Source organism: Oncorhynchus mykiss, chromosome 22 (genome assembly GCF_057628025.1).
Source record: "Oncorhynchus mykiss isolate SJ-2025 chromosome 22, ASM5762802v1, whole genome shotgun sequence".
Classification (NCBI taxonomy): domain Eukaryota; kingdom Metazoa; phylum Chordata; class Actinopteri; order Salmoniformes; family Salmonidae; genus Oncorhynchus; species Oncorhynchus mykiss.
The window spans coordinates 28,986,541-29,014,315 of record NC_143043.1 but is presented as its reverse complement, the minus strand read 5'-3'; the positions used below and the strand labels follow the sequence as shown (position 1 = coordinate 29,014,315).

Here is a 27,775-nt window from a genome sequence, read left to right as displayed (position 1 = left end):
TGGTCTACAGTCTGCTGGGCGGAGCATGAGACGTTTCGTCATCTATTTACCAATGGATTCTTATCTCCTCCTTTTCTAAAATCTCTGGTAGATCTATCTTGCGTCTTATGTGCGCAAAGGCCCGACAAATGTGTAAACTCTGATTGGAAGAGCAAGACCGACAAAAGCCCCCACGGTAGCCAATCAACGCACACACCAAACAAATACACTCGAATCAGATTGGACCGTTGTCACTCTTGAGCTGCTGGCAATGCTAAAATAGTCGCATTCTACGAAAGACCTTTGAAATTGGATCACATATCGGTACATCACCACTAGCTTCCTTAATTAACTCAAAGGTGAGTGAACATCATTGTTACTACCAAAGAACGATATTAATAACCCTAGAATTTTTATTTTTGAGTATTGTTTTGACTGATTCAGAACACTCCATCATTCCTCACGTGTGGCGCTTGAACATCATAGCGCTCTGTCTCTTTCCTACTTTTTCTAATCTATTACAGTGTTATGTTATATGGTTCATTGATTGTGTGGTGTCATTTAGAGTGACTTAACCATCTGAAACAACTGAGTGACATGAACAAACATGATGAAATACCATTTACAGTAGCATCATCAGTCGCGCCAAGGTAGCCTACTGTAGCCAACGGGGACAATGGTGGAGTCCTATTACGCTGGTTTGGGATCAACCGGGCAATGTCCCGTCAAGATAGGGAGGAGCGCCTATCTCATATCAAACGGTAATCTGCGCCGATTGGTCATGGTGTCAACAAGGCAGATGGTGCATCGTCCAGAAACAAACATCTCTTTTCCACGAAATAAATGTTGTCTCTTCAAACTAGTTTTCATTGGGAAGGCAGATAAAAGCGTATTTTTCAAAAGCAATCACTTTTGCTTGTATAACAATTAGTTACGTCACTTTTGTTTTTAGGCGTCTTCGCTATCCGCCAGAGCGGAACACCTGGTTCACGACCTTCCAAAACGAATGCAATCACTTTTAACCCGGGGTAAACTCCTCCCACTAGGGTAACCTGGGCCAGATAAACGAACCTCCTCAGTGTAAAATGCGGCGATTGCATCATCTATCTCTTACGACATTTTGGAGCCTAACAAAAAGTATAATTTGACATGCTGGTGAATGGAAGATGTGTAGAATTTAGTAGCCTACGACGGAAGGGGGAAAAGTGTGGCCTACAATAGAAAGGATACATAATAGCAGCTATCAATTTGATGTCAGAATTTACACTTTAGGTCTAATGTTACTTAACTGTTTTTTAATAGATTCGTCTCCACAGGTTTGTCTGTGCACTTTATTACAGGTTTGTCTGTCCACTTTATCTAATGCTGAATAGATGACTGACACTTGAACAGATTGACACTAAACCTATAATCAATAACTAGAATCATAAATGGTATGGCAACTGCTTGGCCTCTGACAGCAAGGCACTACAGGGGGTAGTGCATATGTCCCAGTACATCACTGGGACCAAGCTTCCTGCCATCCAGGACCTCTATACCAGGCGGTGTCAGAGGAAAGCCCTAAAAATGACCAAAGACTCCAGCCACCCTAGTCATAGACTGTTCTCTCTGCTACCGCACAGCAAGCAGTACCGGATCGCCAAGTCTAGGTCCAAAAGGCTTTTTTAACAGCTTCTATCCACAAGCCACAAGACTCCTGAACAACTAATTAAATTGCTACCAGAACTATTTGCCTTGACCTCCCCCCAAAGTTTTTTGGAAAATGTGGACACAAAGAACTGAGGGAGATTTTACTGTAATTCTGTTACCACACTTTGCATCTACACAGTTCTTCCAGTGTTTTGTGAAATTTTGTGTGTAAATTGTTCGAGGTAGTTCTTGTGCGTAGAGTTGTTATATTAGGCATAAGTAAACTTTGAAATCAATGTATTTGTTTGGCATACATTTTAAAGAGGACATTTGTAGTCACTGGCTTGGTTTCCATCCAGTTGGCGACAGATTTTCTTACAGATATTACTAAAGCTGCACATTTTCCCGCCAGTGTTGTTTCTACAGAACTGGCTTGTTGCAGATACAAAACAGTATGTGATGATGTAGTGCACATAAAATGTACTTTTTCATGAACTGAATAAGAATCTAATGTTCAATGTGTTTCCATTTCATTTTCAACTCTACCAATAGTTTTGCAAAGAACTGTTGCATTAAATAGTAAATGTGCTACTCTGGTCTTGGTACATGTGCTCTAGCCAACAGCTCACAGATACAGTGTGTGTAGGCTGTGCAGATAGGCCAGTCTACATGAAAATATTATGGATAAGAGCAAGAATGTTTTTATTTGTCAAAACTGCAGTTGATCATTGATCATCATGTCACCAGAACAAGACTCTCAACATTTATTGGAAAGGAGCATCAAGCTCATACCGTTCACTTACACCACCATGTGAAGTTCATCATCATTTATTTAATCTGTAGCCTAATTTAAGTTGCATGGTTTTCTGAGTGGTAGTGGGAGGACCACACACCATGTCATCGCGTGACTTCAAGTTTACTTCGATATGATGGTTATTACATCCATTTGCCCATAAAGGCATTTCCTCCGCTATTTATCGCATAATAGATTTTACAGACACAAAAAGATCACCATAGAATAGGTTATGTTCAGCCAGGCAGAGGAGAAGCTGCTGTGTTCTGTTTGTTAACAACTTAACCAGCAGCTTTGGTAGGCTACTTCTGTTTAAACCAAACCCTTTCAGTGCCGTTGTACTCGCAGGAAAAGATGTCGGACCACTGTCCAGTGATAATAGATATTTGATTGAGTTGTTAACCCACACAATCTGACATTTTAAAGGCCCAGTGCAGTCAAAAACACATTTCTCTGTGTTTTATATCTATTTCCACACTATGAAGTTGGAATTTGTTTTGGTGGGATGGAGATTTGGCCTTCCATGGTGACATCACCATGCGGTAGTTTAGTTAATAGACCAATAAGAACACGTTCCAAACCTCTCTGCCAAGAATATTTGTTCTTTTTTTCAGTTTCCCCTCCTCACTCAGACCACTCCCAGACAGTCCTAGCAAAAGTCTTGCTTGAGAAATTGCCCTTTGCTAAGAAGCTATTTTTGTTTCTTTTTGACAATTTTAATTCAAAACAATCACAGTAAGGTACTTAATTGTTACCGAGAAACGATATGATGTTGAGATGGATGGTTCCATTGGACCTTTAGAAACAAAGTAGAAACATTTGACTTTTTTCTGTTAACCTGTGTTAAACAAAAACACATATAGACTCGGGTTATAAATTCATCCTAATAGCAGTGTTGATGCAATGTTGAAAGGGTATCCTGAAATAACAAGGAAACGATGCTGACTCAACCATTTGTTACCTGCTGGGTAGTCGTAAGCTAAAGGACAGGATAATCTGCACTGTGAAGGTGACCTTGCTCCTCTTGCATCATCACCCAGAGCTGGGGTTAGCCGTGGACCATCTCTGTGGTTGTTTTCCGATGTTGCTACATTACATTTACATTTGAGTTATTTAGCAGACGCTCTTATCCAGAGCGACTTACACTTAGTGTATCCATCTTAAGATTGCTAGGTGGGACAACCACATATCACAGTCATAGTAAGTACGTTTTCCATCAATAAAGTAGCTATCAGCAAGGTCAGAGCTAATGCGAGGGAAAGGAGTCAAGTGCTAGTGGTACTGAAGTTCACGAAAGGCCAAGAGACTAGAGGTGGCAGAACAGAGTATTTGGGTTGGGGTGTAGGGTTTGAGCAGAACCTGTATGTAGGGAGATGCAGTTCCTCTTGCTGCTCCGTAGGCAAGTACCATGGTCTTTTAGTGGATGCGAGCTTCAACTGGAAGCCAGTGGATTGTGTGGAAGAGTGGGGTGAAGGTTGAACACCAGGAGGGCTGCAGTGTTCTGGATAAGTTGCAGGGGTTTGATGGCACAAGCGAGGAGCCCAGCCAACAACGAGTTGCAGTAGTCCAGACGGGCGATGACAAGTGGCTGGATTAGGACCTGTGCTACTTCCTGTGTGAGGTTGGGTCATACTATACGGATGTTGTAGAGAATGAACCTGCATGAACGAGTCACTGCTTTGATGTTTGCAAAGAACGACAGGGTGTTGTCCAGGGTCACACCAAGGTTCTTGCACTCTGGGAGGTGGACACTGTGGGGTTGTCAACTTTGATGGAGAGGTCTTGGAGCGGGCAGGCCTTTCCCAGGAGGAAGAGAAGTTCCATTTTGTTGAGATTGAGCTTGAGGTGGTGGGTCGACATCCAAGCTGAGATATCTGCCAGTCATGCAGAGATGTGTGTCACCACATAGAACCAAGCCCTGGGGAATACCAGTAGTGATAATATGTGTTGCAGACACAGGTCCTCTCCACGTCACCTGGTAGGAGCGCCCTGCCAGGTAGGATGCAATCCAGAGCCTGAGGCATCCAGCCCTGAGAGAGTGGTGAAGGATCTGATGGTTCACTGTGTCGAAGGCAGCGGATAGATCTAGAAGGATGGGAACAGAGGAGAGAGGGTCAGCTTTGGCAGTGCGGGGGAGCCTTTGTGACACAGAGAAGAGCAGTCTCAGTTGAGTGACCCATCTTGACTGGTTAGGTTCAAGACGTTCGTAATGAGAGAGATGGTGACAGAGTTGGTCAGAGACAGCACGCTCAAGTGTTTTGGAAAGAAAAGAAAGACGGGGTACCGTTCTGTAGTTTTTGACATCAGATGGGTTGAGTGTTGGTTTCTTGAGGAGGGAAGCGACATTGGACCATTTTGAAGTCAGAGGAGACGCAGCCAGTGGTCAGTGATGAGTGTATGAGGGAAGTGAAGAATGGGAGAGTGTGGCGAAAAGAGGTCAAGGCACAGGGTAGTTCTGTGTGAGTGGGATCAGTGAATTCAATTGGAGTGACTGTGGAGCGGGTGTCATCAACCTTCTTTTCGAAGTGGTTGACAAAGTCATCCACCGAGAGAGCAGGGGTGGAGGATTAAGGAGGGAGGAGAAGGTGGAAAATAGTTTCCTAGGGTTAGAGTCAGAAGCTTGACATTTAGAGTGATAGAAAGTAGCTTTCGCAGCGGTAGAGAGGAAGAGTGAAAAGATGATTTAGAGTTGAGTTTTTCTAAATATTTACTCAGCTGCCCGCAGCCCTATTCTGTAAGTCCGCAATGAGTCACTCAGCCACGGAACCAGATGGGAGGGCCGAGCCGGCCGGAGGAAAAGGTACAATGCGAGTCATAGGATGTGGAAGGGAGGATAGTAGGTTCGACGCGGCAGAATCAGTAGAGCGAAGATTACGACGACACATGACCATCAGGGTAGAGGCTGAGAGGCTGGGGTTGGAGGAGAGGGAGACAGAAAAGGGGAAAAAGTAGTGATCAGAGACCTCGAGGGGGGTTGTAATGAGATTAGTAGGCGATTGGGTGTTTGCCAGCTAAGAAAATGTTAAGTGCATTGGGATCTGTATGAGATTATCTCGATTTCTGAGTTTGAACTCCATCAACTTAGTAAGAATGTCTTACTTTCCTGGACCCTTTTGTTTTATATGTGATTACAGATGATCACATGTCATGGTCTGTCAGTCACGAGAGTAGGGATGTGAAGGCTTTTAAAACATTCAGAAATGCAAGAGCCTTAAAATGATACAATTGAGTTTTGCTTGTTTTATTGCTCTTGAATGTTAGTGCTGTTGAATACAGATGGCCAATCCAGCTGAGCATGAACAGAATTTACAAATTAATCCTGGACAGAGCATTGTTTCCCACATTGGACCTTTGTTTGGTCAAAGTTGCTGTACATTTCGTCCATTTTGACCTGTTAGGCTTTCTACACGATTGTTCCCACCTGCAATCCCTGAGAAGACTGCAATTTCAGAAGTACTTTGCTTGTTGTCACGCCCTGGTCTTAGTATTTTGTGTTTTCTTTATTATTTTGGTCAGGCCAGGGTGTGAAATGGGTTATTTATGTGGTGTGTTTTGTCTAGGGGTTTGTTGTAGGTTATGGGATTGTGGTTAGTGGGGTTGTCTAGAAAAGTCTATGGTTGCCTGGAGTGGTTCTCAATCAGAGGCAGGTGTTTATCGTTGTCTCTGATTGGGAACCATATTTAGGCAGCCATATTCTTTGAGTGTTTCGTGGGTGATTGTTCCTGTCTCTGTGTTTGTTTGCACCAGATAAGGCTGGTTAGGTTTTTCATGTTACGTTTATTGGTTTGTATTGTCATTATCTTTATTAAAGCTGTATGAAGATAACCACGCTGCATTTTGGTCCGATCCCTGCTACACCTCCTCTTCAGATGAAGAAGAGAACCTTAACACTTGTCTGTTCAAGCCGTACAGAAAGGGAGAGTTGTCATTGTTATCCAACAGAGTAATCAGGACAAGTCGTGTCGTGTGTGTCTGTTTTAAAAAAAAAATTTTTTTTATTTTTTTTATTTCACCTTTATTTAACCAGGTAGGCTAGTTGAGAACAAGTTCTCATTTACAACTGCGACCTGGCCAAGATAAAGCATAGCAGTGTGAACAGACAACACAGAGTTACACATGGAGTAAACAATAAACAAGTCAATAACACAGTAGAAAAAAAGAGAGTCTATATACATTGTGTGCAAAAGGCATGAGGAGGTAGGCGAATAATTACAATTTTGCAGATTAACACTAGTGATAAATGATCAGATGGTCATGTACAGGTAGAGATATTGGTGTGCGAAAGAGCAGAAAAGTAAATAAATATAAACAGTATGGGGATGAGGTAGGTAAAATTGGGTGGGCTATTTAGCGATAGACCATGTACAGCTGCAGCGATCGGTTAGCTGCTCAGATAGCAGATGTTAGAAGTTGGTGAGGGAGATAAAAGTCTCCAACTTCAGCGATTTTTGCAATTCGTTCCAGTCACAGGCAGCAGAGAACTGGAACGAAAGGTGGCCAAATGAGGTGTTGGCTTTAGGGATGATCAGTGAGATACACCTGCTGGAGCGTGTGCTACGGGTGGGTGTTGCCATGGTGACCAGTGAACTGAGATAAGGCGGAGCTTTACCTAGCATGGACTTGTAGATGACCTTGAGCCAGTGGGTCTGGCGACGAATATGTAGCGAGGGCCAGCCGACTAAAGCATATAGGTCGCAGTGGTGGGTGGTATAAGGTGATTTAGTAACAAAACGGATGGTACTGTGATAAACTGCATCCAGTTTGCTGTGTATGCAGAGCTAGGCTAATCGGCCCTTTTAAAAGAGACCCAACGGCAGAGACCGAGGTTTCGTGCTTTATACTCTAGTCTCTGCAGTGTGTAGCCTATATAAGTTACCTGTGTGAAAGTCTGGGTTGCAGTGTGTAGGCCTGTTGGGGGAGCATTCTATTCTCCCTGGCAGTATTCACCTGGACATATCCTGGCTTGTCCTTGACAGGAATGGTAATAATGTATAAATATACGGAATGTAACCACATTGGGTGTGTGTTATTTTTCATAGATCTGCATATTAGCTGAGAAGGGTAGTACATTTTACTACAATAATTTGATAATCTTTCAGTTACTATTTGTCTCCTCTCTCTCTGTCCTCTCTCTCTCTCAGGTGAGTCATGTCGTCGGTTTTCTCCAGCACGGACTCTGTGGGCGCCGAGCCCTCCGTCTGCCCCAACGCAGCCAAGCTCAGCAACGCACAAGCCAACGAAGTGGCTGCCATTTTGAAAGGGGGGTCCAAGGTCAACGGAGAAGCCATGTTGAACGGCCACAAGCTCTCCATGAATGGATCTGCTCAAGTGAACGAGGACAGTGCTGGCCATAAGGCTCAGAATGGACGCGTGAACGGGAACGAGGGGGAGAACAATCTAGAGAAGGCAGCCGCAGGCGTGGAGGAGAGGCAGTGGATCCGTCCTGACTTGCCCAGCAAATGCACTTGGAAACTGGGCGGGTCTTCCGTAGAGTCCCCTCACTGCCACTCTGAACTGTGAGTCACATCTCCATAGCAGAACCAGAGTATTTACACATATTCTGCTGATCCTCCGTCCTCTTTGAACACCTACAGTCCATTCGGAAACTATTCAGACCAGTTGACTTTTTCCACATTTTGTTACGTTACAGCCTTATTCTAAAATGGATAAAAACAAATGTTTTCCTCATCAATCTACACACAATACCCCATAATGACAAAGCAAAAACTGTTTTTTAGAAATTGTATTCAAAATAAGAAACTGAAATATTACATTTACATAAGGATTCAGACCATTTATTCAGTACTTTGTTAAAGCACCTTTGGCAGTGATTACAGGCTAAAATCTTATTGGGTATGACGCTGCAAGCTTGGCACACCTGTATTTGGGGAGTTTCTCCTATTCTTCTCTGCAGATCCTCTCAAACTCTGTCAGGTTGGATGGGGAGCGTCGTTGCACAGCTATTTTCAGGTCTCTCTAGAGATATTCGATCGGGTTCAAGTCCAGGCTCTGGCTGGTTCACTCAAGGACATTCATAGACTTGTGCCAAAGCCACTCCTGTGTTGTCTTGGCTGCGTGCTTAGGGTCATTGTCCTGTTGAAAGGTGAACCTTCACCCCAATCTGAGGTCCTGAGCACTCTGGAGCAGGTTTGCTCCGTTCATCTTTCTCTCGATCCTGACTACTCTCCCAGTCCCTGCCACTGAAAACAATCCCCTCAGCATGATACTGCCACCAGTATTCTTCACCATAGGGATGGTGCCAGGTTTCCTCATGACGTGATGCTTGGCATTCAGGCCAAAGAGTTCAACCTTGGTTTCATCAGACCAGAGAATCTTGTTTCTCATGGTCTGAGTCCTTTAGGTGCCTTTTGGCAAACTCCAAGCAGGCTGTCATGTGCCTTTTACTGAGGAGATGCTCACGTCTGGCCACTTTACCATAAAGGCCTGATTGGTGGAGTGCTGCAGAGATGGTTGTCCTTCTGGAAAGTTATCCCACCTCCACAGAGGAACTCTGGAGCTTTGTCAAAATGTGACAATTGGGTTCTTGGTCACCTCCCTGACCAAGGCCCTTCTCCCTCAATTGCTCAGTTTGACCGGGCGCCCAGCTCTAGGAAGAGTCTTGGTGGTTCCAAACTTCTTCATTTATGAATGATGGAGGCCACTGTGTTCTTGGGGACCTTCAATGCTGCATAATTGCTTTGGTACCGTTCCCCAGATATCGGAGTACTACGGACAATTCCTTCGACCTCATGGCTTGGTTTTTGCTCTGACATGCACTGTCAGCTATGGGACCTTATATACAGGTGTGCCTTTCTAAATCATGTCCATTAAATTGAATTTACCACAGGTGGACTCCAATCAAGTTGTAGAAACTTCTCAAGGATGATCAGTGGAAACAGGATGCACTTGAGCTCAATTTTGAGTCTCATAGCAAAGGGTCTGAATATTTATGTAAATAAGGTATGTGTTTTATATTTTTAATACATTTGCAAAGAATGTCTATAAACCTGTTTTTGCTTTGTCATTATGGGGTATTGTGTGTAGATTGATGAGGATTTTTATTTGAATTAATCCATTTTAGAATAAGGCTGTAACGTAACAAAATATGGAAAAAGTCAAGCGGCCTGAGTACTTTCTGAATGCACTGTATAGTTCACATAGTTCACTGACTCCACTAATTTCCCTTGTGTAGATAAGATATAGTCACCAGCTTGCTTCACTTGAAAGGGGGAAAAAAGAACCAAGATAACCCAGCCCCATGTGCTTTTATGTCTCTCGTTTTGTTGAGCAACGACATTAAAAACAGGATGTTGTTTTGACTTGCAAGAATTTGATATATAGCCTGGCTCCATTTCCTGCATAATGACACACCTGAAAGGGCCAGAGCCACAGAGAGGATCAAGGAATGAGGAAGGGTAAAAGATGCTTGGTGTTTCACCATGACATGGCAGTTTTAGGATTGTTTCCAGCAACACTGAAGTGAGCTGGCATTTTGGCCTAGGGAAAAGGGTATGTGCGTGTGCATTTCTCTGGCACAGTCTGGCTGTTTGACACTGTAGTCTCTCCACTCAATAAATGTAAGTTGTTATATGTTGTTATATGAGGCATCAACAACTCAGCGCTGCCTGCCACATGCACAGGCCTGTTTGTCTCACTGACAAACAGAATCCATAGGCTATACAGTACCATGTTACAAAACTCTCTGTCCCAAAGATTTCATGATACAGAGGTTACCCTGTTACAAAAGTAGCCAAATTACATAAGTTTCCAAATTACAAAACTGTAACAACATTCAAGAAGATACACTACATGACCAAAAGTATGTGGACACCTGCTGGTCGAACATCTCATTCCAAAATCATGCCCATTAATATGGAGTTGGTCCCCCCTTTGGTGCTATAACAGCCTCCATTCTTCTGGGAAGGTTTTCCACTAGATGTTGGAACATTGCTGCAGGGACTTGCTTCCATTCAGCCACAAGAGCATTAGTGAGGTTGGGTACTGATGTAGGGCGATTAGTCCTGGCTCGCAGTCGGCGTTCCAATTCATCCCAAAGGTGTTCGATGGTGTTGAGGTCAGGGCTCTGTGCAGGCCAGTCAAGTTCTTCCACACCGATCTCGACAAAACATTTCTGTATGAACCTCGCTTTGTGCACGGGGGCATTGTCATGCTGAAACAGGAAAGGTCCTTCCCCAACTGTTGCCACTAAGTTAGAAGCACAGAATCGTCAAGAATATCATTGTATGACGTAGCGTTAAGATTTCCTTTCACTAGAACTAAGGACAATGGAAAACAGCCCCAGACTATTATTCATCCTCCACCAAACTTTACAGTTGGCACTATGCATTCATGCAGGTAGCGTTTCTCCTGACATCCAAGAAACCCAGATTCATCTGTAAGACTGCCAGATGGTGAAGCGTGATTCATCACTCCAGAGAACGCGTTTCCACTGCTCTAGAGTCCAATGGCGGCAATCTTTATACCACTCCAACCGACGCTTGGCATTGCTCATGGTGATCTTAGGCTTGTGTGCGGCTGCTCGGCCATGGAAAACCATTTCATGAAGCTCCTGACGAGCAGTTCTTGTGCTGACGTTAGTGGTCCTGTTCTGTGAGCTTGTGTTGCTTACCACTTTGCGGCTGAGCCGTTGTTGCTCCCAGACGTTTCGTCTTCGAAATATCAGCACTTACAGCATTTGACAAATAAAATTTGATTTGTTTTTGTTGCCTTGTTTCCTTGTCTATTTGGGAATGATCCATGTTTTCTATATCCATCTGTGTATATTAACTGAGTCTCCATCCCATACACGCCTCTCAGGACTGAAGCTCCCAGCATTCTACCCAACATCCTCGGGAAGATCGGAGACACACCTCTGGTCCGCATGAACAAGATCCCCAAAGCCTTCGGCCTTAAGTGTGAACTCTGTGAGTATTTACACATACACACACAGTCATGTTATGACACACACAGTCAACCTTGAAGGCATGACACACAGTCAACACACACAGCACGGCACCCACTAAGCATATTGACACTAGCCAGAAGACAACCAGATAAAGGCAATGTCTTTATTTGCACTTCCTTGTTTGTGTCAACGTGATGGAAATACAGTAACTTATCTGGCTGTGTCATTTTTAACTCACATTTTCTGCCCCCCCCCCCCCCCCCAAAAAAAACTGTGCGAGTGTGTTTGATTTACACATTGTGGGCGATCAGCTGTCTTCCCCAGAGCAGTTATATGTTTTAAAGCATAAATCCATAAATCCAGTAGTAGAGGACATGACAAAGAGGGAGGGAGGGATCGAGAGAGAGGAAGGAGCGAGGGTTAGGAGGAATGGAGCGAGGGTTAGGAGGAATGGAGAGAGGGTTAGGAGGAATGGAGAGAGGGTTAGGAGGAATGGAGAGAGGGTTAGGAGGAATGGAGAGAGGGTTAGGAGGAATGGAGAGAGGGTTAGGAGGAATGGAGAGAGGGTTAGGAGGAATGGAGAGAGGGTTAGGAGGAATGGAGAGAGGGTTAGGAGGAATGGAGGGAGAGTTAGGAGGAATGGAGAGAGGGTTAGGAGGAATGGAGAGAGGGTTAGGAGGAATGGAGAGAGGGTTAGGAGGAATGGAGAGAGGGTTAGGAGGAATGGAGAGAGGGTTAGGAGGAATGGAGAGAGGGTTAGGAGGAATGGAGAGAGGGTTAGGAGGAATGGAGAGAGGGTTAGGAGGAATGGAGAGAGGGTTAGGAGGAATGGAGAGAGGGTTAGGAGGAATGGAGAGAGGGTTAGGAGGAATGGAGAGAGGGTTAGGAGGAATGGAGAGAGGGTTAGGAGGAATGGAGGGAGAGTTAGGAGGAATGGGGAGAGGGTTAGGAGGAATGGGGAGAGGGTTAGGAGGAATGGGGAGAGGGTTAGGAGGAATGGGGAGAGGGTTAGGAGGAATGGGGAGAGGGTTAGGAGGAATGGAGGGAGAGTTAGGAGGAATGGAGAGAGGGTTAGGAATGGGGAGAGGGTTAGGAGGAATGGGGAGAGGGTTAGGAGGAATGGAGAGAGGGTTAGGAGGAATGGAGAGAGGGTTAGGAGGAATGGGGAGAGGGTTAGGAGGAATGGGGAGAGGGTTAGGAGGAATGGGGAGAGGGTTAGGAGGAATGGGGAGAGGGTTAGGAGGAATGGGGAGAGGGTTAGGAGGAATGGAGAGAGGGTTAGGAGGAATGGAGAGAGGGTTAGGAGGAATGGAGAGAGGGTTAGAAGGAATGGGGAGAGGGTTAGGAGCAATGGAGAGAGGGTTAGGAGGAATGGAGAGAGGGTTAGGAGGAATGGAGAGAGGGAGAAGGAGATGAGAAAGAAATAAATAAAGACAGAGGGATAAAATAGAAGTGAGGGAGAGGGAGATGAGAAAGAAATAAATAAAGACAGAGGGATAAAATAGAAGTGAGGGAGAGGGAGATGAGAAAGAAAGAAATAAAGACAGAGGGATAAAATAGAAGTGAGGGAGAATTAAATCATTGACCAAAGAAGAGTGCAAGAGGAGGTAGAGGAGGCTCTCTAGACTCCTCCTGTAGTATAGTTTAGCTGTGAAGGGTTACCCTTTCTTATACTGTCATTACTTCAAAGTAAACGTAAGGGTATCACATAGCCTCCTTTCCTGACATTACAGTCCACTAGGCTTCACTGTATGATGGTAGAGGTCTTGTCTGAAGTAGGTTAGTCCACTCTGGGTGGAGGGGGGTATGGTCACCTGAAATACCCTCTGCTGTGTGGGAATAGGTGACCTTAGGGCCACTGTAGCAAGGTGGGGTGGGAGGGGCGGCAGGAGAGGGGCAAGGTCTTGTATCAGGTGCCACTAGGCAGGATTGTGACAGTCACAAGGCTTGGGAAGTCTTGGGAAGTCAGGAGGTCGATTCTGAGGGAAATGTTCCCGTCATTACATAGTAGCATCTGTTGTTCTTGTTAAAGACCAGTTATTCTGCCTGGCAACTAGCTCAGATAGACCCTTGTTTTTTCTCTGATTGACTGGTACAGTTGACCAATGACCGGTAAAGTACGATAATACTAGACTTAATAATAGTGCCGTTTGGTACCACCCTCCATGTCGGGGGGGGTTTGAATTCACCGCATGTGAACCATGTCACGGTCCTCGGTCTAAATCTTTCCCCTCTCGCCAGTGAGTGTTTTTTATGGGCCTGATTGCTCAGAGTCCATCTCTGGTTGATTCACATGGCTTAGTGGGACAAAGAGGCCTGTTTCCATGGTACTTCCATGGATTTTCACGTGATTCAGATGTACTTTTTGGCTGTCTATAGTGGATGTGGGGCAGTTTGGAATCTGTGCCAATCGGCTATTGTACTTGTGTACGTGTGAAAGGGAGAGTGGGTGTGGTATGTGTGCGGACCTTTGGACGACCCCCCCCCCCCCCCCCCCCCTCATTTTCCAAATCGTCTCATGGGGGCTCAGTCTCTTCCCATGATCCCCCCCCTCCCGTGCCTGGGGCAACTTCTAATGTAATCCCTTGTGTTGTTGAGGGGCTTTATAGTTAACTTGTACATAGTGGGATTTTAGTTTGAGTCTTTTCTGTGGTATTAAAAAATCTTAAGTGTTTTCTAAATTGGTTTGTTTTGCCCATATGTTATTACGCTTAAGTAAACGATAATATGAGCCAGCGCAGTACATATTCATAATTCAACATTTCCTCACGTTACCACCCTCTCTTTTTCTTTCTTTCTTTCTCTGTGTGTGTGTGTGTGTGTGTGTGTGTGTGTGTGTGTAGTGGCCAAGTGTGAGTTCTTTAACGCAGGGGGCAGTGTGAAGGACCGTATCAGTCTAAGGATGGTGGAGGATGCAGAGAGAGATGGGATCCTCAAACCAGGAGACACCATCATCGAGCCCACCTCTGGCAACACAGGTACGCATGAGAGAGAGAGACAGACCGACAAGGCCCTCTCTGTGGAACTGGCTATGTGACTCACAGCAGAAAGATTACACCCCAGTTAAAGGATATTTGTTTGTGTTTTTTTTTGTGTGAGTATGCCTGTACAAGTGTGTGTACACGTGTGTGTGCGTTTAAAATTAGTTTTGCCTGGTGTGATCACTGAGATCTCCCAGCCTACCTTTGACATTAGGATCTACTGCAGCCCTGTGTTGTGCAGTATGGTCTGTACTGCTGACATGACCTGCAGGTATTCACACCTGTATTTACACCTGTCCTCTCTCTCTCTCTCTCTCTCTCTTTGTGCTGCAGGTATTGGTCTGGCCCTGGCCTCTGCAGTTAAAGGCTATCGCTGCATCATCGTCATGCCTGAGAAGATGAGCATGGAGAAGGTGAGGCTGCTGTGTGTTTGTGTCTGTGTGTGTGTCTGTGTGTGTGTCCATGCGTAGGCATTTGTTATGTAATTAACTGTAATCTGGTCTTGTGTTCCTCAGGTGGATGTGTGTCTGTGTGTGTGTCTGTGTGTGTGTTTGTGTCTGTGTCTGTGTCTGTGTCTGTGTTTGTGTCTGTGTGTGTGTCTGTGTGTGTGTCTGTGTGTCTGTGTCTGTGTCTGTGTGTCTGTGTGTGTGTGTGTCTGTGTGTGTGTGTCTGTGTGTCCATGCGTAGGCATTTGTTATGTAATTAACTGTAATCTGGTCTTGTGTTCCTCAGGTGGATGTGCTTAGAGCCTTGGGGGCGGAGATCGTGCGTACCCCAACCGCCGCCCGCTTTGATTCGCCGGAATCCCACGTGGGCGTGGCCTGGCGTCTGAAGAATGAGATTCCCAACTCTCATATCCTGGACCAGTACCGTAACCCTAGCAACCCCCTGGCCCACTACGACACCACTGCCGAGGAGATCCTGGAGCAGTGTGATGGTATGTGTGTGTGCGATAGAGAAATTGAGTGAAGAATACCCTTTTCGTACTACTGTGCTGATAGACAAATCTTTCTGCGCCACTCTGCTCTTGCAGGTAAGGTGGACATGTTGGTGGCAGGAGCTGGCACCGGTGGCACCATCACTGGCATCGCCCGCAAGCTGAAGGAGAGATGCCCCAACATCAAGGTAGTGCACTGAGTCACAAACACAATGCCCAACATCTGTAAGAAGGCAATCTGACTTGCATGTTATTGCCCTGCCTTGTGTTCTTTGTCTTGGAGAGACAATTCCAAATTAATTTAGCTGAACGTTTAAGGCAACAACGTCAATTTAAGACCCACAGGGTATTTCAGCCACACCTGTTTTGCTGACAGATGTATAAAATCGAGCACACAGCCATGCAATCTCCATAGACAAACATTGGCAGTGGAATGGCCTTACTGAAGAGCTCAGTGACTTTCAACATGGCACCGTCATAGGATGCCACTTTTCCAACAAGTCAGTTCGTCAAATTCCTGCCCTGCTAGAGTTGCCCCGGTCAACTGTAAGTGCTGTTATTGTGAAGGCAAAACATCTAGGAGCATCAACGTCTCTGTCACGCGGGACTAGGTGTGTGTGCAGGAATCAGACGCAGAGAGAGAGTAACGGAGTAAAGTGCTTTACTATTGCACACCAAACTGATAAGCCCAATACAATACAGGGCGCAGGACACTATACCAGACAACCCAAAACCACAGGGTGTCCAGTATAGAAAATAAAATACACCACGACCTAATATGTACACACGTAACAAAAGACAATCCCGCACAAAACAAGGGCGGGACAAACTACTACATATAGGGAAGCTAATTAAACCAAAATACACACAGGTGAAACTAATAAGACCAAACCAACAGACAAACGAAAAAGGGATTGGTAGCGGCTAGTAGGACGGTGACTACGACCGCCGAGCACCGCCCGAACAGGCAGGAGAGCCAACTTCAGCGGAAGTCGTGACAGGCTCAGCCGTGAAGTGGTAAGCCACACAAGCTCACAGAACAGGACCACTAACGTCCGCACAAGAACTGTTCGTCAGGAGCTTCATGAAATGGTTTTCCATGGCCGAGCAGCCGCACACAAGCCTAAGATCACCATGTGCAATGCCAAGCATCGGCTGGAGTGGTGTAAAGCTCGCTGCCACTGGACTCTGGAGCAGTGGAAAAGCGTTCTCTGGAGTGAAGAATCACGCTACACCATCTGGCAGTCTGACAGACGAATCTGGGTTTGGCAGATGCCAGGAGAACGCTACCTGCCCCAATGCATAGTGCCAACTGTAAAGTTTGGTGGAGGAGGAATAATGGTCTGAGGCTGTTTTTCATGGTTCATGCTAAGCCCCTAAAGCTACAGCATACAATAACATTCTAGACGATTCTGTGCTTCCAACTTTGTGGCAACAGTTTGCGGACGCCTTTTCCAGTTTCAGCATGACAATGCCCCCGCGCACAAAGCGAGGCCCATACAGAAATGTTATGTTGAGATCAGTGTGGAAGAACTTGACTGGCCTGCACAGAGCCCTGACCTCAACCCCAACAATCACCTTTGGCATTAATTGGAACTTGGAACTAATCGCCCAACATCAGTGCCTGACCTCACTAATATTCTTCTGGCTGAATGGAAGCAAGTCCCTGCAACATTGTCCCAACATCTAGTGGAAAGGCTTCCCAGAAGAGTGGAGGCTGTTATAGCAGCAAAGGGGGAACCAACTCCATATTAATGGGCATCATTTTGGAATGAGATGTTCGACAAGCAGGTGTCCACATACTTTTGGCCATGTAGTGTAACGTATTGAGCTAAGCCTTGAAGTTGGATCCTAAAAGAATATTAATCCAGCCACTGATAAATAAAGCCATAACATGTATCTCAAATTGATAAAGTAAAGATCAGTTGCCTCACTTGCCTTTGCGTTACCTTTGTGTGTGATGTATTTATTATCGTGTTATTTTGGCCCATTGATGTAATGGTTAGTTAACATTGTTGTTCTGTGTTGTGTAGATCGTGGGTGTGGACCCTGAGGGTTCTATACTGGCTAATGGGTAGTTAACATTGTTGTTCTGTGTTGTGTAGATCGTGGGTGTGGACCCTGAGGGTTCTATACTGGCTGAGCCAGAGGAGCTGAACAAAACAGATAAGACCCAGTACGAGGTGGAGGGCATCGGATACGACTTCATCCCTACTGTACTAGACAGATCTGTGAGTGTGTGACAGTGACCTCCTGAGATGAGCTGTGTGTGAGACTGTGGTAGTGCTGGGTTTTCTATTCTGGATACAGTAAGATCTACAATAATATACAGTATGACAGCTCAAACTCAAGTGTGTTCAAATTGTGGAAGGTAAATGACTCATCATCTATACATACTGTATGTTGTATCTGAGTGCTATGGTAGAATGCATATGAATGTTTCTCTCTTTTGCAGGTAGTTGACAGGTGGTATAAGTCCAATGACGATGAGTCTTTTGCCATGTCACGCATGCTGATCAGGGAGGAGGGGCTTCTCTGCGGTAGGTTGACGTCACACACAATGACTGGTGCTCCCAAAAATCATAATTCTCTAATAGTGTGTGTCTGTGTAGTACTGTATGTTCTAGCTCTCTCTCTGTCTCTCTCTCTCTCTCTCTCTCTCTCTCTCGGTGTCTCTGTCTCTCTCTCTCTCTCTCTCTCGGTGTCTCTCTCTCTCTCTTTCTCTCTGTCTGTAAGTGTAGGAGGTAGTTCAGGTACGGCCATGGCTGCAGCAGTTAGAATGGCCACAGAGCTGAAGGAGGGCCAGCGCTGTGTCGTCATCCTGCCTGACTCCATCCGCAACTACATGTAAGCAACTAGAGAGGGAGAGAAGAGGGGATGAGTGGAAGAGGAGGGAGGTTGAGGGGAAAAGGATAATGTGGGGGAGTTAAGTTTGGGGAGAAGGAGAATTGCTAAGGTTTTTTATGGGGTACCAGGGATTTAACTTTAGTAGGACCAATTCTAACCCAGTTCTAACCCAGTTCTAACCCCTACCCCCCCAGGTCTAAGTTCCTGAGTGATAACTGGATGTGTGATAAGGGCTTCCTAACCCCAGAAGACCTGATGGTGTCCAAACCCTGGTGGTGGAACCTGAGTCTGCAGGGTCTAAACCTATTTTCCCCCCTCACTGTGCTGCCTTCAGTCAACATCAAGAAGACCATCAAGATCCTCAAGGAGAAGGCCTTCGACCAGGCACCCGTCGTTGACGAGTCCGGGTACGATTTTACCTGGTTACCCTAGTTACCTGGTTGCCATAGAGGCCATGTGCTTGACAAAACATTAGTATTGTTATTGACAAAACATTGATTAGTATTGTTATTTGCAAAACATTGATTAGTATTGTTATTGACAAAACATTGATTAGTATTGTTATTGACAAAACATTGATTAGTATTGAAAAAACATTGCCTGTATTCAGTTGTCATAATAATAATAATAATGACCATATCCTCTCTATCTTTGTCTGTGTAGCGTGATCCTAGGGATGGTTACCCTGGGCAATATGTTGTCTTCAGTACTGGCTGGGAAGGTCAAGGCCTCTGACCCTGTCGCCAAGGTGCTTTACAAACAATTCAAACAGGTTGGTCACCTCACCTATATGCTCTTATACTTCGACTCAACCATAACCTCCTAAACAAATAGCTTTCAAACAAAAAGGTCATCATTGAGTAGGGTTTCCTAATTGTCATGTGTCGTCCTCAGGTGCGATTGACAGATAACCTGGGTAAGCTGTCCCGTATCCTGGAGACAGATCACTTTGCCCTGGTGGTGCATGAGCAGATCCAATGTAAGTTTACCCCTCCTTCCTCTCTTTTATCGACCTTCATCTTCCCATCTTTCTGTCTTCCTGTTTCTCACTCTCACTTCCTCTTATCACACTCCTACTCTTCTTGAATTGCTTCATCCTATTTTTCCTCTCACTCCTTTAAAATAAATCTTTCTCACCAATGCCATCTTTTTCTTCCCTCCTTTTATAGCCCCCACTTTGCTCCTTCTGTCCTTTTCTACCACCGCTAGTTACCTCTGTCAGACAGAGACGAACAGTCTTAGAAACACCTGAGGTGCGTTCAATTCGCCTGAGCATTTGCTACGTTGCGTAAAACGGTTTGTACTGAACGACACATTTCCCTAAAACGCTCTTTTATGTTCTTGAACAGACATTGAGGAACGTTTGCGCCCGTTTGGTGGGTGTGGCGAGGTGAGGCTTGAAGCAATGAGTGACGTATTTAAAGGGCAGTGGCCAGCGTTCCCCAACCCACAACCCTCCCCGTTTTTCAATTGGTTGTTAAGTACAGCACCGTTGTCTGTTCAATTGAACGTTCCAGAACGTAAAAACGCACTGAATGCAGCCCCGCTCTCTTCTGTTGAAGGTGACCAGCCCCTCTCCCAGCCAGAGGCAATATGGCGGTTGTTTTCCCTCGCTGGTGTTTTTCCCATGTTTCTCTATGAATCTGATTAGCTTGCTCTAAGGCCCTGTTGCATCAGCTTTGTTTCCTGGCAATGTTGTGGTCTACTAGGTCAACAAGGTGTGTGTTGGTTGTCAAAGTCCACCGGTGGTGTTTTGGTGACTGTGTGCCTGGAGGTGCCTGGCCACCAATAGATGGTGATGCAATACTCAGACTGTTGTGTAAGGACAGACGAGGGGACTTTGCTTAATAGGTCATACTATTTTTGTCAACCCACCACCACACCTTCATCAGAAGACAAAGAACTTTCAACATTTATTTAGTTTATACTCATTAGACCGCCACTTCTCCAGTGTTAAATCAGCAGTATTCAATATATCACCTGGCCAGTGTCTATATGGGTCCACACTTTGAGCGTTAAATGAACACTGTGCTTAGTGCTGACACTGTTACACTTTTTCAGTGTTAGGGAATTAAGACTTTCAGTGTTATGTAATAACACCTACAGTATTTTAACTCTAGGAAGTGTATATAGTTTGCACCAACCCATCATATTTTATTTTTTACCATTACACCAAGAGGCCTGTGTCTCTAAATATTTACAAGTCATTATTGCGACATGCTCTTATGTAAGCATTTACAGTACAGACATCAGAACTGGCAACAGACGTGCTCAAACTTCAATCAACATAACCGTAGACCACTTCCACTCTTGGGTGGCCAAAAATGATTCGTTTTTCTCAATTGCTAAAACACAATTTCTGAAACCTTGCTCCATTTCCCGAAAACATTAAACACAAAACCTCATCTTCAAGCACTATTTACATAACCTCTTGCAAAATGAAACTTTCGCCTCAAAACAGTTTTACCTGTGTTCAAAATCAAACACTACTCTCAAATCATAAACAAAGTGATCAAAATGATATACACTCTCAAGCAGTCAGTAAACAATACACCGAAAAATAGAAAACACATTGTTCAAAACATACAATTCTCAGGGAGAAGTACATTTTTTATCTAAAAAAATATTCATATTTTTCCGTCATTGTCTTTTGATGAACGAAAACATGTTCTATCATAGTAGCTCAAAATGGATCAGAAATTACTTCTCTGCTTTGCTCTTTGCTATTTTGTTTTCTGTTCTTCCTCCTCCTTGTACCCCTATTTTTACAGTCCTGTACCCTGCATCTCACAAACTTGTCCTTTGTCTCTGTGATACTGTAATTCTTGTTCTTTGTGGATATGAACCTGCAACCAGTCAAAATCTATTGAGCAGTCAGTACTGTTAATACATGGAAAGTAATGTACAGTATACAGCCTACAATGCACTGTACTACAGTATACAATACTAAAAGAGACAAAAATCAAAGGAGTAAAGACAAGAAGAAGCACATGTGATCAATGTGCTTCTTCTTGTCTTTGGGCTGGGTCAGGCCCAAGCACTTTGTCGACATCACAAGCAATATTGTCACTCCTGAGGCAATGGTGGAAGAAGCCTCTTGTGTGCCGTATCCAGCCCTGACATGATTAGTCACCTATATCACTGCAGGCTAAATCCATGGCTTGCAGCAGATTTACTCTGGTGTAGGGTTGTCTATCACACACTTTCCATCTCCAAGAGGAGAAAAACTCCTCAGGAAAGGCGAGTATGGAGGGAGGTACAAGTTCATAAACTGCCCATTGATGTTAAACCATTCCCTTACCTGAGCAGCTCGGTAGAAACTGACATTGTCCCACACTTTCACATACTGTAGGTGGGAATGGGATTCTCATTTAGCTCTTGACCCTGCTGCTCTTGAACCTGCTGCTCAAATAAAATATATCTTAGATTGGCAATAAATCTTAGGTGCTTGGTGTTATATGGCCAGAGTGTAACATGGCGATGTAGAACACCATGGTTGCTGATAGCAGCATAGATTGTGACATTGCCACCTCGTTGACCAGCGACTTCAACAATGGCCCGCTGTCCAATCACGGCCTCTCCTTCTCCTCTTTGTTAGATTGAAGCCTGCTTCATCGACAAAGATGAACTCATGGGGTCTGTCCAAGGATTCCAAGTCAAATATTGTCTGTGTAGAAATACAATATACTGTATGCAGGATTTTGTAAGTCGAACAGAGACAGTGCCAAACTGTAGAGTACAATTAGGCTTCTGATTCAAATGCATTGTATGTACTGAAGAGTAATGTCATTCACATAGTATGTGTTAGTACTGTAGACAATCTGGATTACAGTAAATGTTTCTGAATGTACACTTACTTGCACATACTGAGCTCGCAGTTCTTTCACCCTTGGTGAGTTGCGCTCGAAAGGTACTCTGTGTACTTGTTTCATTCACATCCTGTTACGATGGAGGACACGGTCAATTGTGGAAATGCTCACACTGTCGATTCCCTGGAAGTGTGTGTTGTCTTGTATCACTCGTCCCTGGATTTCTCTGAGTCGTATTGCATTATCATGAAGGACCATGCCAACTATAACGGCCTCTTGCTCCCTAGTGAATATAGCTGTCCTTCCACCTGCATGTGGCAGCCTTGCAATTCTACAAAAAGTAGTTGTGCAGTTACAAAACATATTAATGCAGTACAATACATACAGTGATTCACTTTACAAATGTCTATTGAAACAGCTGCATATAGTGTAGTACAGTAAATTTGCAATTACAAAAATACAGTAGTATACTGTACCTGTTCTCTTCTCTGTATGTCCTTACTATGGTGGACACAGAAAATCGGCTCAAATTGGGTTGCACTCTGAGTCCTGCTTCCCTCATTGTCAGTCCATGGACAAGAACATGGTCAAAACTGTTGCTCGAATTTCATCAGATATTTCCACTCTTTGTCTTCCTCTTTCTTTCCCTCCTCCTCCTCGCATACGCACTCGTCCTCTCACATTGTTTCTTCTATCCATTCTCAGACTTTCTCCTTCCCACCTTCAACAACATGTTTGCTCTCTGAACTGGCTTATATTGGTTGTGTTGCATCATTTGAAACAGGTTAAATCAATTTTGAGTGGTTGTGTTCAATCAATGACATGTGTTCTCTATTTGTATTTGATTGTTGCCACTTGTGTTTACCAGTATGGATGACATGTGCATTAGAGTGCAGAATGTGTTTTGAGAATGAGAATGTGTTTAGAGTTTTGCTGAAAAGTCTAAGTGAGATCTGCAAATTGTGTTTTACCATGTGAAATGGTTTAAGGTATTGACAACAGACTGCATAATTAGCTAAATGAGTCCAGACAACTGAGAACTTTGTTCAGCCAATGGGTTTTAGTGTTTTAGCAATTGAGAAAAACTGTAATTGAAAGCCACGGCCACACACCCAACATAATTTCCCAGAGTACCTTGCCTTTTCGAGTGAATTGTAGAGTTACCACCCATGACTGAATTTGTTAATGACAGATACATGGTTGTCAAATTAATGTATTTTTCAGTCCTGTGGACTTCACCAAGTGAGCTCCTACTGTAGGCTAATGTTATCATTAAAATGAAACTCTTTATGACAATATGTTACATATATCATAAGGCTTTACTTTGATGGCCATGTTTGATTTAGTCACATTATGCTGGCTTGCAAAATTATATGTAATTCTCATTGGAATCCAGCCAGAGTTCAGACATCAAACAGTTAAAATTTGTATTCACCTGCAGCCTTGTATTTATAATGACTGTCAGAGTTAGGAACATTGATAAAGGAAACTACCTCAACCATTTGAAACTGGAACAACCATTTATGTAACTAACGGGTGCAATAAATCTAACTGATTGGATTAGTTTAGAAAAATGTATTTTATTTATCTTTGTGTAGCATAAGATGAATCAATCATTCAGTCAATGTACTGTACATAGCAAAAACACAGATTTAAAAAACAATCTTTAAAAAAATCTAGCTGCAGTAGAGCATGCTGGGAAATGTTGGGTATGGTTTGATGGGAATGTTTTACTCTCAACAGAGTAAAACGGACACACTCAACACTGGTTATTTATTTAACTCCTGAATCAACACTAGAAATGTTACACTGGAAACTCTCGTTGGGACCTAACTCGAACCCTGTCTCTCGAAAACAGGAAGCTAGTTACATAACTTCTTGTAAACCGATTGGTTTGATTTGGCGTAATTGCCAACTATTGCATCCTTGGATAAAGAGCTTGGGAAGTTAGTTTCCAACTTCCTTTGTGGAAAACATTCCCATCTACCAAATCTTGAACTTGGAGAAGTAATTTAACATAATTCATGTGGTTCTACTGCTCTTAATTCACCTTTAGTCACAAACCTTCGTCACAGTCTGTTATCTCAATAGTCGTAATAACCATCTCTCTTCCCTCTCTCTTTCTCTCTCTGTTAAGACATGGAAGATGGCTCGCCCTGTCTTAGACAGATGGTATTCGGGGTGGTGACCGCCATTGACATGCTTAATTACATCACCACGCGCGAGCGGCAGGGAAGCACACGCGAGCGCACGCTGTCAGAGTGCTCAATAACGTCAGAGTGCTCGCTGACCGACTAGCTGTGACCACTTCCTGTTTCCTGTGGAGAGGAGGAAGTGACCGCCCACCTGACACCCTCTAAGTAACGACAATGACAATGAAGAAGATGATGAAGATGATGTAGAAATTTAGAAGTGGTGGGGGTTATGGTTTAGTCTTAAAATAAGTCAATATTAATTTCCTCCCTTTTGACTACATTGATTTTGTTATGTCTGTGATGATAATAATTATTCACTGTAGATTATACTGCGATTGAAGCAGCTTAGCTGGTTTCAGATACATGGTTTTCCTCTAACTTTAAGGTATGGAAATTGCATGTAACAAACAGTGTGCAACTAGACTGCCTTGCCTCTTCATTATTGAAAGTCTTTTACTTTTTTTATCTCCTTAAAAATAATAGTGTTCCTCTGACTTGTCATTTTATTGCAGAGGATACTGAAACATTACAATATCCTCGCTAGACTAACAACTCAGTACATTTCAATCTTTCAGTTAAATAGTCATCATATAGCTACCATTTGTATTGCATTGAGATTTGTATATAACTGATATGCGAATGTGAGCTTCATCTTAAGACTTAAAAGCACATTATAGATTTTTGTTGCTTCTTTGATACCAATGAAGTTACATCGCCATCTAGTGGCAGCTAAAGACAGGGCATGGGCCAAAAAATGGCTATTTGGGTGCTCAGTGTGAAATGGTTACCAAGAAGAAGCGTTACGTTGACAACATTCAAAGAGATAGGATGTCGGTGAAGAGTACCTGTCTTTTTGTTTGAAGGCTTTGGTAAAGTAACCAAGGTCGCAGGGTACGTCAGGTTAAGGATAGGAGAGTTTGGCACACAACCAAACTGCAACCCAAACAGTATGACTTGTGTTGGGTCATTTTGTTCTTGTATTGAAACAAGATGTATTGAATAAGTCTGTATTGAATAGTTTGTTGGCTGAGCATGCACAGTGCAGCTCTTTTATACAGGCCTGTCTGTCTGGGCTAGGTTGTTTACGCCAAGGCTTGGGTTGTTTGAACTTTGTACCATTTTTCTGTACTTGTTGACTTCATGTACAATCATTCATGTGTAATGTTATGTATGACCATGGACCCAGAGCTGTTATGATCTATTTACTTTAGCAGGGATGTATTTGTATGTATATATGTCTTTCGTGTTCTTAAGACAGATGCTGCAGTATTTGCGTGAGGTGATGCAGTTATGGAGGTGATATTTGAACTACATTCCTGTCTCTTTATTTCCACCCTAGCTCTGGTTTCAGTTGTTCATTTCATATTTCTCTTTTTCTCTTATTTTTTTTATTCAGGTGTTTTTGTGGTGTAAGTACAGTGGGGAGAACAAGTATTTGATACACTGCCGATTTTGCAGGTTTTCCTACTTACAAAGCATGTAGAGGTCTGTAATTTTTATCATAGGTACACTTCAACTGTGAGAGAAATTCAGAAAATCCAGAAAATCACATTGTATGATTTTTTAAGTAATTAATTAGCATTTTATTGCATGACATAAGTATTTGATTACCTACCAATCAGTAAGAATTCCGGCTCTCACAGACCTGTTAGTTTTTCTTTAAGAAGCCCTCCTGTTCTCCATTCATTACCTGTATTAACTGCACCTGTTTGAACTCGTTACCTGTATAAAAGACACCTGTCCACACACTCAATCAAACAGACTCCAACCTCTCCACAATGGCCAAGACCAGAGAGCTGTGTAAGGACATAAGGGATAAAATGGTAGACCTGCACAAGGCTGGGATGGGCTACAGGACAATAGGCAAGCAGCTTGGTGAGAAGGAAACAACTGTTGGCACAATTATTAGAAAATGGAAGAAGTTCAAGATGACGGCCAATCACCCTCGGTCTGGGGCTCCATGCAAGATCTCACCTCGTGGGGCATCAATGATCATGAGGAGGGTGAGGGATCAGCCCAGAACTACACGGCAGGACCTGGTCAATGACCTGAAGAGAGCTGGGACCACAGTCTCAAAGAAAACCATTAGTAACACACTACACCGTCATGGATTAAAATCCTGCAGCGCTCGCAAGGTCCCCCTGCTCAAGCCAGCGCATGTCCAGGCCCATCTGAAGTTTGCCAATGACCATCTGGATGATCCAGAGGAGGAATGGGAGAAGGTCATGTGGTCTGATGAGACAAAAATAGAGCTTTTTGGTCTACACTCCACTCGCCGTGTTTGGAGGAAGAAGAAGGATGAGTACAACCCCAAGAACACCATCCCAACCGTGAAGCATGGAGGTGGAAACATCATTCTTTGGGGATGCTTTTCTGCAAAGGGGACAGGACGACTGCACCGTATTGAGGGATGGATGGGGCCATGTATCGCAAGATCTTGGCCAACAACCTCCTTCCCTCAGTAAGAGCATTGAAGATGGGTCGTGGCTGGGTCTTCCAGCATGACAATGACCCGAAACACACAGCCAGGGCAACTAAGGAGTGGCTCCGTAAGAAGCATCTCAAGGTCCTGGAGTGGCCTAGCCAGTCTCCAGACCTGAACCCAATAGAAAATCTTTGGAGGGAGCTGAATGTCCGTATTGCCCAGCGACAGCCCCATGCAAAAAAATATATATATATTTTTTTGTATGATTTTTAATTACTTAAAAATCATACAATGTGATTTTCTGGATTTTTGTTTTAGATTCCGTCTCTCACAGTTGAAGTGTACCTATGATAAAATTACAAAAAATTACATCCTTTGTAAGTAGGAAAACCTGCAAAATCAGCAGGTTATCAAATACTTGTTCTCCCCACTGTATATTATTACTTGCTTCCAATAAAGGCTTGTTCTTTTACTCTTGAACATTTTTATTTGATTTAACCTTCATTTAACTAGGCAAGTCAGTTAAGAACAAATTCTTGTTTACAATGACGACCAACCAAAAGGCCTCCTGCGTGGACGAGGGCCTGAAAAAAAAAAAAATCTAAAATACATTATAAATATAGGACAAAACACACATCACAACAAGAGAGACCTATAAGACAACAACATAGCAAGGCAGCAACACATGATAAGACACCATGGTAGCAACACAACATGGTAGCAGCACAAAACATGGTACAAACATTATTGGGCAGACAACAGCATAAAGGGCAAGAAGGTAGAGGCAACAATACATCACACTAAGCAGCCACAACTGTCAGTAAGAGTGTCCATGATTGAGTCGTTGAATGAAGAGATGGAGATAAAACTGTCCAGTTTGAGTGTTTGTTGCAGCTTGTTCCAGTCGCTAGCTGCAGCGAACTGAGAAGAGGAGCGACCCAGGGCCATGTGTGCTTTGGGGACCTATAACAGAATGTGCCTGGCAGAACGGGTGTTGTATGTGGAGGATGAGGGCTGCAGTAGATATCTCAGATAGGGGGGAGTGAGGCCTAAGATGGTTTTATAAATAAGCATCAACCAGGGGGTGGTGTATGTGCGCATGTGGGTGTACATGTTTTCCTGTTTATCACAGTTTTACATGTGGGTAAGAGGTGTGGATGCATGTGTTATGGTCTTAATGCTCAATGCTTCAATTAAAGACTATTACCGTGGAAGATTGTGCACATTCAGTACACATTTTCCCCATAAGGGGGCAGTGCTAGCCTATGGTGCCTA

The 27,775-nt window shown here is 43.9% G+C and overlaps 1 protein-coding gene and 1 long non-coding RNA gene across 3 annotated transcripts; one reads left to right on the top strand and one right to left on the bottom strand.

The window, feature by feature from the left end:
- Window positions 1-6: 6 nt before the first annotated feature.
- Window positions 7-26,972, top strand: LOC110502018 (cystathionine beta-synthase). 2 transcript variants are annotated; one of them, XM_036959554.2, is made up of 14 exons: window positions 7-338; window positions 7,543-7,917; window positions 11,219-11,325; window positions 14,150-14,284; window positions 14,621-14,700; window positions 15,020-15,224; window positions 15,321-15,412; window positions 17,330-17,455; window positions 17,680-17,764; window positions 17,966-18,071; window positions 18,266-18,478; window positions 18,735-18,843; window positions 18,966-19,050; window positions 24,018-26,972. In XM_036959554.2, exons 2-14 carry the CDS (start codon window positions 7,550-7,552, stop codon window positions 24,176-24,178), a joined length of 1,872 nt encoding a protein of 623 aa, XP_036815449.1. In that variant the 5' UTR covers window positions 7-338; window positions 7,543-7,549; the 3' UTR covers window positions 24,179-26,972. The 2 variants fall into 2 exon arrangements, 1 of the variants encoding a protein (XP_036815449.1); XR_016490579.1 differs by having other exon boundaries at window positions 9-338; window positions 17,258-17,455.
- Window positions 20,205-22,608, bottom strand: LOC149972832 (uncharacterized). The gene is made up of 2 exons (XR_016490586.1): window positions 21,929-22,608; window positions 20,205-21,738 (listed from the first exon to the last, which is right to left on the bottom strand). It is a non-coding gene; the product is annotated as an uncharacterized LOC149972832 (long non-coding RNA).
- Window positions 26,973-27,775: the final 803 nt, after the last annotated feature.